The 10,748-nt window shown below is 39.8% G+C and overlaps 1 protein-coding gene across 1 annotated transcript; it reads left to right on the top strand.

Annotated features, from left to right (window-relative positions):
• Positions 1–551: 551 nt before the first annotated feature.
• On the top strand, positions 552–1,000 carry LOC110875533. Its single transcript, XM_022123729.1, has 2 exons — positions 552–707; positions 797–1,000. The coding sequence occupies exons 1-2, from the start codon at positions 552–554 to the stop codon at positions 998–1,000; spliced, it is 360 nt and encodes a 119-aa protein (XP_021979421.1).
• The last annotated feature ends 9,748 nt before the right edge of the window (positions 1,001–10,748 follow it).

Consider the following 10,748-nt stretch of genomic DNA (forward strand, 5'->3'; position numbering starts at 1 on the left):
GTGTAAACTGCCAAAAGATGGGAAGTATATCGAAGAGGGATGAGATGCCATTACAACCAATCTTGGTTGTAGAGATATTTTATGTATGGGGTATAGACTTTATGGGTCCCTTCCCGAATTCGAATGGCTTTCTATACATTTTGGTAGCGGTGGATTACGTCTCGAAGTGGATTGAAGCCATTGCAACACGAACAAACGACCATTCGGTTGTTTGTAAATTTGTTCAATCCAACATTTTCTCTCGCTTTGGCATCCCGCGTGTTATTATAAGTGATGGTGGTTCGCATTTCAAGAACTTCAACTTCGGGAAATTATTGAAGAGGTATAGCGTGAATCACCGGATTGCCACACCTTACCATCCGCAAACGAGTGGACAAGTCGAAGTGTCCAATCGTCAAATCAAGGAAGTTCTCATGAAGACGGTAAGAACGGATAGGAAGGATTGGTCGAGCAAATTGGATGATGCGTTGTGGGCATACCGAACGGCCTACAAGACTCCCACTGGCACAACCCCTTACCGGATGGTTTATGGGAAGGGTTGTCATTTGCCAATGGAGTTAGCGCATCGGGCTTATTGGGCGATCACTACGGTTAATGCGGATTACAACGAAGCGGGGAAAATGAGGAAGCTACAATTGTGTGAAATTGAAGAGCTTAGAGATGAAGCGTATGAATGTGCATCGGCGTATAAAGACAAACTCAAGAAGGTGCATGATGCAAATTGTGAAAGAAGACATTCGAAGTGGGTCAAAAGGTCTAGTTGTACAACTCAAGACTCAAGATGTTTGCGGGCAAGCTTAAAAGTAAATGGATGGGCCTGTATGTCGTTCGGAGAGTTGGGAGATTTGGTGATGTAGACATCCAAGACGAGCAAACATTAAAACAACAAACGGTGAATGGTCACCGGTTGAAACCGTATTTGGAGGGGAACGACATAAACACTTTGGAACTTGATAAGGTGGGCTACATTCTACACCCGGTCGATGAGGAACAACCGTGAGAGGCCCAGGTTTGGTAGTGTAAATAGTAGCATTTTATTTTGTTTTGTTTTGTATAGTTTGCGCAATTACCGTATTTCTTTGAAATCCGTGTTTGAAACAAGTGTGGGGATATTCGGGAAACGAATTACTCTAACATTGTGTTGAGGACAACACGGGACTTTCGAGGGGGTAGGGTGATTTTTACTTGTTTTTGACAAATTTTAAAAACATAAAAAAAATCAAAAAAACTGAAAAAATATAAAAAAAAAATACATGTAAAACAACAATTTTTGGCGAACCAGAAATGCCCAGCTACCACCGTAATTTACGGTGGGACCGTAATTTACGGTGGTTAGTGAAAACATATGGGCTTTACGGCAGGAACTTCCTGAGTTACGGTAGAAACAGGTTGCCAACTTCCACCGTAATTTACGGTCCCACCGTAATTTACGGTGGACCTGGCGAGTCAACGAGTCTGTCCGGGTTCCGCATATATATATAAAAAAATAAAAAAAATAAATAATAATAACATCAGATTACGTGAAGTTACCCTAGCCACTCATTCTCTTGCACTATCATTTTCATCTATCTTTTTCATCAAGACCCACAAGAACTCCATAGTTCTTCAACCTTCAATTACTCATAACTCTCTCAATTCTGGTCCAAATCAAGTGAAATCAGAGTCTATCTTGACTAATTTTTCACGTAGTGTCTGATTTTGCCAAGAGATTTACAAGAAAACGCAGTTTTCGGGTCCGAATTCCAAACCCTAGTCCGAAATTTTTTTGGGGTTTTTGGAGTTTTTGTTTCACAAGCATTTTAGCATCTTTAAACAAAGGTATGGAAGTGTATTTGTTGAATTTTGATGATGCATTGTGAAAATTGAGGTTATTTTTTATAGTTGTTCATACCCACTTGCTTGTTTATAGTTTTGACTTGTTACTTGTTACTTGAACAGGATTATGGTTTGTGGATGTAGGATTGTTAGTAAAGTAGTGAACTTTTGGGAATCTCTACATTGTAGAGATGCGATGCTCAATTTTTGAAAAATTTATAAACTTTGGTTCACTAACATCTACAACCATAGTAACAAGCAAGTGTGGGGATATTTTGGAGAAAAGAGTCTAATTTTGTTTCGTTTGGTTGTGTTGTTTGCTCTAATGTGTGTAGGAAATGGCACGAACAAAAGAAAAGACCGGAGCTAGTTCATCTTTGTCTTCGAAGGGAAAGGGTAAACAGCCGGAACAACAACCAAGGAAGAGACAATACATAGGTCGAGTTGATGAAAGGGAGAGTGGAAGTGAGGAAGAGATGGAGTTGGACCCGGCTGAAAAGCCAAAATGGGATTCGGGTCCACTGGATGAACAACCGGAGCATTGGCAACCAACTTTGTACCATGACCGAATGAATAAGTTGAAGAATAAGGCAGCGGCTTTTATATGTGAAAGGGAAGTCCGGGAAATTGAGTTTGGTCAGTTCGGGGTGTTTGACAAGTTCCGGGCTCTAGGTTGGGAGTCGGCACTTAAATGTTTTGACAAAGATAAAAGCAATTTGTTTATCACCGAGATACAAGAGTGGATGGCGACTCTTAAATGCAACACATATGAAAAGCCATCGCAAATGAAGTTGATTGGTGAAGTGCACGGGGTTCCAGTGGAGATGTCCTTTGATACGTTGAAGAAGCTCGGGAAATACGATAGCCTTCCAGTCCGTGATTATATGATTCCCACCCTTGATAATCTTTTGGTGAAGCCGGAGAAGCACCCCCATTGGAACGACATGTTGGCAACGCTATTTTTGCCCAGTACGTATCATGGAGTTTTGTATCGGAAAAATTTAAAAATCGAAGCAAAATTGTTGTTGGCAATTTGTCTTTTGAATGTCATACCACGAAGGGGGGACAAAGAGCAAGTAAGATTCTCGGAAGTACCAGTTCTCTATTCACTTCTTACTGGGGGTCCGCGCTTCCCAATCCGTTATTTGATCATGAACCACCTATGGATCTGCCGGAACAAGTTTGGAAGAGACATTATTCCATATTGTCGAATCATCACGGGGTTAATGAAGCAGCAGAAAGCACTTACGTCAGAAGATAGAGGAGCAACAAAAAGACATCAGCCTTTTACTCTAGACAAGATGGGGATTGGTTGGAATTATACGCAGTCAGAGCGGTACCATAAGCTTAAGTCGGAGGGGCAGAGATGGAGAGCGTTAAAGGCGGGTGCTAGAGATTTGTTACCGGGTGAAGAAGATGAACCCGAGAGTGATGCAGAAATCCCAAGTGGTGACGATGATTATGCGGATGCGCCGCATGGTGGTGAACATGTGAACGTCAATTTGGGGCAAGGGGGCCCGGGTGTAGGTTATGGTGGCGCTTTCTACGACTATACGGAGCGTTCTTATGTGCCCGGGTGGGCTTATGAAGGTACCATGCAAGAGGTGATAGCAAATCAACGTCCTCCGGCTTCCGTTTTTGAAACTTGGTCGGGTCCAGAGCGGACGTTATATGATCAAAATACAATGATGAGTGCAAGCATAGAGCGGTCCTTGAAACAAAGCTTTGATCGTAATGAGGCGTGGAATCGCACCTTTGAATATTCCCAAGAAGTGGAAATGAATAATCGGTACCACGACGATCAAGAGAGAAGATTGCATGCAGACTGGCACGCCGGGCGGCCAGTGGTTGTGGATCCACAACATGTGGATTATGCTTCTCTACCACCTTATGATGGTAGTGTGTCATACCCGACTCCACAGCTTCACCACTCACAATGGATCGACCCAAGGAAGCAAGAAGGAGCTCAACAACAAGGAGGGAGTAGTAGCGGCTCATTTGCGTTTGGAGAATGGAACAACATGATGTCGTCCATTTTTGGACCGCCGGGACCGCGCTATTATTAGTCAGGTTGTGTTCCTCCTTTGTTTATTTTGTGCATATTTGTTATTTTATTTTGTTGATGGACGGGTGGTTGGGTGGTGTTTGTTGTGATGTTGTGTTTGGGTTGGTGCTAGTTGGTGGTGTGTTGGTGTTAAAAAGAAGAAAAATATAAAAAAAAGTTATAAAATGAAAAATCCAAAAAGAAATTTGGGGTTTGAGTGTGTAAGCGATTGTTGATGTTGAGAGAGGTTTAGTGATCAAAGCCTCCTAAAACCATACATTGGGGTCAATGTATCCCAAGTGTGGGGATGGGGGGGAATTTTTGAAGATTTTCAAAATTTTAAATCAAGCGAAATAATGTGACAATTTGAAACACCTTGGATTAACCCCAAATGATGCACCGGCAACCCTTGATACCCCTTTTTCATTCTTGGTGAGAGTTGAAGCCACCTTGTACATAAATAATGCTTATCTTTGATGAGAGTGACAACGGGTAGGGGTGCATTAGAACTTGTGCTTGAATGCGGTGTGAGTCCTTAGTTAAATATGAATGTAGAAAGGATAAGGGCATTTAGGTAGCCTCGTCATAGTGTGTGTGAGTGTGGGATTTGGGGGGTTGGACCTCATAAGTTATATATATGAGCATGGTTGCGAGAGGGGCGGGGGTTTGGACATTTAGTTGACCAATTTTGTGCCTAAAAGCCTATCATTTGTTACCCCCTAGCTACTTACCTGAAAATTTACCCAATTTGACCTGGTCTTATAGTGTTAGTAGTAATAGTTTTAGTAGTATGATGTAGATATATTGATGCTTTATTGTATGGTTGTTTGTTTAAAAAAACAAACAAAAAAAGAAAAAAAAAAGAGAAAGCAATGAAAAATGAAAACAAGAAAAAAAAAGAAAGGATGTTTAGTTGTCTTGTACATAGTAGTTTAGATTGGTAGTGTTAGTTTGCTTTACTGTGTAATAAAAACACCGGGTTAAATTTTCGCTACTTCATATATATTCCATTTCCTACCCATACACTTAGCCACGTTACAACCTTGGAAGTCCCTTTGATTTGCATTCATGTTTGGCACTTGTTAGGAGAAGGATCGATTTAGGTACAAGCTTATAGTTGTGCAACCGCCCGTTAGCCTTTGTGTGTCTAGCTCATATTGCTAGTGCTTACTTGTAGCCGAGAGAAGTGATTTAGAGAGGGGTGTATTGTTTTGGGTGTTAAAAAGGGGTTAGTAAAAGGATTTCATGTTTTTGCTTGGTTTACATTGATCATTTGTTGAGAAATTGATTTGATGAGTTGCTTGGGACAAGCAACGGTTAAGTGTGGGGATGTGACGGGAGGTCCATTGGACAACCCTTTATGATGTTAAAAAGACAAGTTATCCCTCATTTAATTGCGTAATTATCCTGAATTAGATAACTACGGTTGCTTATGTTTCAGGCGCGGTTCGGGAGCTTAAAGTGAATTAAACGCAGCTTTGGACGGTTTGGAGTTGAACGGTTCGAGTGTGGAACAAAAGATGAAATAAAGAACAAAATTCAGGCTTCCACCGTAATTTACGGTAATTTACGGTATCACCGTAAATTACGGTGAACCTGAATCATGCCTGATCTCCACCGTAACTCAGACTAAAGCCACCGTAACAAGACATGGTCCACCGTAACTTACGGTGGCACCGTAAGTTACGGTGGAGGCTGCGAGAAAATGTGTAACTGCCTCATTTATTCATTTTTATGGTGTCTTTTCACCTATTCTCATCATTGGACGTTTTGGGGAACTTGCTAGGGGCGATTTTAGTGATCTTGCTTGGTTGTAAACATTTCCTAAACAATTTGTTTGTGTTTTCGATCCGTATGAACATTGAACTTGTTGCTATGATGATTCACCAAGCTATGTGTGGCTAAACTTATGGTGATCATCCTGAATTGAAGGTTTGTCTAAGACTTTTGTGTTTGGATTCGTATTTCTAGAATAATAGACTTGCAATGTTTGTTTGTTTGTTATGGTGTGTGGATGTTTGTTTGTAAATTGTTCATTGATGTTATAATCATATTCTAAACCGTACGTTCTTGGTGTCGTTGACAACCGAGATATCACGGGAGGGATTAGGGTTGGATATTAGTCAATTGGTTATCGGGTAACAACGTCGCATTGTCATAATCCGAGTACTTAGTTCCCTTTTATCACAACAAACAATTATACACGAATCATGTCTATGTGATTCTTTCTAGTGAATTTAACACAATTGTCAAAAGCAAACTGGAAATTTAGGATGGTCGCTTGTTCCTAATCTGTTTACAAACTATGGTCTTTGATTTGCAATTTAATTAGTTAATTTTAGTTATTAAAACCAAAACAATCAACTCTTAAATTTTAATTTCTGCATTTTAGGTAATTGTAGTTAAATCACAAAGCTATAACATAAACACATTTTCCACATACTCCTTGAGTTCGATACCCACTTACCGCTAGCTAATTAGTTGTTATTGGGATTAAATTTGCGTGTACCTACGACAGCACGTCAATCGGCTATATGAATTCTGGTGGTGTCAATTCTCTCTCGAGGGTGACTGTTAACCTCTTCTGATTCAGCCATGTAGCTTGATTACTACATAAAAATGATGACAATGATTTATTCAGAAGTCTATTTATGGAATTGTCATTTTTGACGATTCATTAACCATGGTAACAATAGACCATATCGGTTAATTTTTTAGTCATATTTATTCAGGATTTTCATTATAATTTATCCTTAGTTGTAAATCATTAAAATATTAGAGTGGCACAAAAGGCCTAGTCACTAGGACGGTTCTAAATTATAAGCCATGATCTTATAGGATCGAGGCATTAAGGCTTGAACATAGTTCATCACCTTTTCTTGACAGGGAGTCATAGACTACAACTGTCTTTTGTCTCAAAAGACAATAAGTAGGGCCCGTAGGCATTTCATCACTAATGGATGTTTAAATTATCAGGTAAGAACAAGGAATTGGAACAATCCAATATAAGGATGACTAGTGTGATTTTATCGAATCACATCTGCCAGGAGTGCTAACATGTTTTTAGATGTTAACAAGGATTTGAATCTTAAAAATATTTTACCATCATGGAAATGTCTAAAATGACATGTGGCTAGGTTATATCCTTAAATATTTTCTTGTAATATGTAATGGCAGATCAATTAAAATGGAATGATATTTTGATTTGTTTTATATAATATATTCATACATATAATGACAAATGAAATTCTAAATTAAAGCATTCTATTAATTTGAAAGAAGTACATAACTGCCCTAAACGGGACTTTTAAATAAATAATTTGTCCGCATAGGGACTAAAAGGAAAAACAAGTCCTCGCAGGGACCGAATACATAAATAAATGTCCACGCAGGGACTTAATTGAAAGTAAAAATTACAAAACAAATAAATAAGGAATTTCAATAATCCCTCTTCTTCTTCCCCTTTATTAAGTCTGCCAAACCCTTAAGTAGACCCCGGCGGCTTCTACGCTCCTCCTGTACCTCTCGTTCCACCTGGTTCAATCTCTGAAGGATTTCCTGCTGCTGCGGTAGTTGGATCTGTGGTGGCTGCGGCGGCTGCTGCTGCGGAGGTTGAGGAGGTGGTGGGTATTGATACCCATATGCTGGGTACCCAGTTGGGTATGCGGCTTGAAAGGGTCCTTCGGGGTGAAGAGCATTGTAGTTTGCCGCCTCGAGGTATGGGTCAACATTAGGGGCATTGTAGTAGTTGTAGCCAGAATAAGCTGGCTGTTTAAAAGGGTTATACGCCGCTACACCGGCGTAAGAAGGAAACGGGTTATTATAACCCATTTGTGGTGCTGGTTCGACTGGCGCAGGGTCGACTTCAGAAACTGGGTTCGAAGGCCCACCCATTTGCAGGTCTTCGTACAACGGCGGGTAGTGGCTGTTGCTTGAGTGTTGGGGGGTGCTGTAGTGGAAACCCCCTCACACGGATATCCGTGCACCTAATCTTCTTCGCCTAGGTGGTTCTGGAGGCGGTTGCAGTTCTGGCGGTGGTGGTGGCGGTGGCGTGACCGCCTTGAAACGCGAATCCTCAGAGGGATCCTGCTACTATTGTGGAGGTGGGTTGAAAGGGGGAGTGTACTCCCAGTTGTATGTGGCCCATCTTTCAGCAAAACTGTCTGGACCCCTGTATGGCGAACCATGAAAAGATGATCCGTCAGAAATCTCGATCGGATGCGTGGGCGTCCCAGTTGGTGGCATCTCAGGATCGGGGTCATCATCCATCTCCATATCCTGCATCTCAGGATAGTGATCAACTGGTCCTAAAGGGTTTGGACCCTCTAGTTCTTGCACCTGGTTTACCAGATTGAACCGACTCTGGAAGTATGGTGTTGGGTTCTGGAAGGCGTGGTGAGAGCCCAAACGCTGCAACGGGATGAAGGAGTGATGCGAGTGTCGGACTCGTTGTTGAACAGATGGAGTCTGAATGAATCGTGATATGATGGAGAGGAGCTAAGCGAGACCGAGCGTCTCGCAGGCTCTAGGTGGGTCCTCCAGTCTTCATGAGGACTCGATCCAATTGAAGCGGATGGTGTGCGCCTATGAGATGGCCCAGCTTCGTGATCATTTCTTGTTAAAACTGGGGCCTTTCCTCCTCTACCTCTACCTCTAACACGTGGCGGCATTGTCCTTGTTCCTGTCAAAACAAACAAAAGAAACAAACAAAGGAAAACAATAAAAGAAAAAAATAAATAAGATTAGGATTAATCCTAAGTCCTTTACCTAGACTCGGAAGTCAAGGAATGTGCAAACTGTGTCATTGAGATTAAACACAAAAGGCTAGTGTTTAATTCACTCAATGTTGGCTCTGATACCAACCTGTCACACCCTGATATTTTCACGTATTACCGGTAAGCCCGGTGGGGAGTATCGTGACGTAGTTGATATCATTATGGTCAATAATCACAGTTTAAATGCACAGCGGAAGTCTAATATAATATTACAAACTGAATTTGAAAGTATAATAAAAATATTACACAACGGGTTGTAAATGGATCCACAGGCGGATCAAAACAAAAGAAATATTGTTCAACAGACTTAAAGTGATAAAAGCTTGCAAGACTCTTTATTTAATCACTCAAAAGTTTCCATCCCATTTCGCGTAGTACCTGCACTTAATCTTTATGGAAAATACGTCAGATTACACTGTTAAATACAATTAACTGACTTTTTTGAAAAGTGTTTATAAAATTGATTTAATTGCACAAGGCACAAATATTATTTTATAACTTGGGAAAATTATTAAAAATAATCTTGTATACAGATTTACATGTTTGTCGTCCATTCGGGACCCGGTTAGAAGAGCGGGATTAGATTAATAGACACACCACAAGTATAGGCCCACAAGAGAGTGAGATACCGTTTATACATACGCAACTATCAGGTGTATGCCTACACGCCGTGCTAAAGTCGTGGCCATTTCTAATAAATGAGCCGAGGATATCCAGGACATGGTCATTAACCCCCCAAAGGCATTGCATCAAACAAGACAGATTAAAACGGGTTATTTCAATAGCTTAACCACTAATCGATTAAACATTCAATACCCGACCAAGCGGTATTATTATAATACCGTTTCCCAAGCCCGTATAACGGAAAATAAGTTGAAAGTATTTACCTGAGCTAAAATATAAATTTAATCTCAGCCGTATATCAAATCAGCAAGTACAGTAGCCTTCACCGGGCTCCTAATCTGGAATGAAGATTTTAATAACCTATTAGATTCCTAACGAGTCTTATTTAAGTTATAACTTAGACCAGTTAGTTTTAAAGAAAGGTATACGGTTCAAAACGCAAGATTAAGCGAAGACCGGATTAGAATATGATTTAGACCCAACAAGTATGAGGACTTGTATAAAATGGGTAAACTAAATACATTCTGGATTTTGAAGTAAAAATGATAAGGTTTGACCAGTTTCGGTTAATCTATGTAAACTAGTTACATAAACTGTACCGAGCGCGAAAATGCATAACGGGTAACCAAATGAGTCATGAACAAGTTCCACAAGTTAATATGCCTTAAATATGTTTTGATATCTGTAGGATATCTTTAATTATGCCCAAAACAAATTAAAAATCAATGTCGACTCATCACATCCTGGGGTTGAAGAAGGTCCCAAGGGTTCGGTTGTTCGCCGATTCAAGTGGTACGCCCGTAGGGGTATTTTGATCAGTTTTAAAGTTTATAAAAGAGGTTAAATAGTAATCTGAGGTTCTCGTCTAAAACAATCAGTAAAAATATTTATTTTAACAAGTTATATCAGTAAGAGATCATAAATATGTGAATTTTATCATTTATGGCCAACTATGCACCGTAGGGGCATTTTAGTCATTTCACATATGCTTCAAGGGTTAAATTTGGAATTCTGAGTTCAAGACTTATACTTACTATTAAAGTATAAAAATTTACGTATCACATCAATAGGTAACAAGTCTTAGGTGCTAAATATGGTTTTAAACCATATTATGCGCCTAAATCACATAAAAGTCGGTATTTGACGATATTCGGGTTGTTTAAGGGAATCTGAGATTTTGATCAGCCTCTACTGTTTAAAATAAATTATTTAATGTATAAAATCAGTAGAAAAAGGTTTGACATGTAAAGGATGTGTAAAAGTCATTTTATTAGCGAAAAGGGCATTATCGTTAATTACCGAGTCTATGCAAGACCTCTATGTTATGATCAGTTTAAAATTTAACAAAATTTTCCAAAAATCCCTAAATATTATATCTTAACAGTAGGTGACAAGTTTGGTGCCAAAATTTGAGCTTAAATATGATTTATGCCAAAATACCATTTAATTAACAAAAGGCGTTCATTTTACGATATTGTGCATAACTCTCA

Source organism: Helianthus annuus, chromosome 9 (genome assembly GCF_002127325.2).
Source record: "Helianthus annuus cultivar XRQ/B chromosome 9, HanXRQr2.0-SUNRISE, whole genome shotgun sequence".
Lineage (NCBI taxonomy): Eukaryota > Viridiplantae > Streptophyta > Magnoliopsida > Asterales > Asteraceae > Helianthus > Helianthus annuus.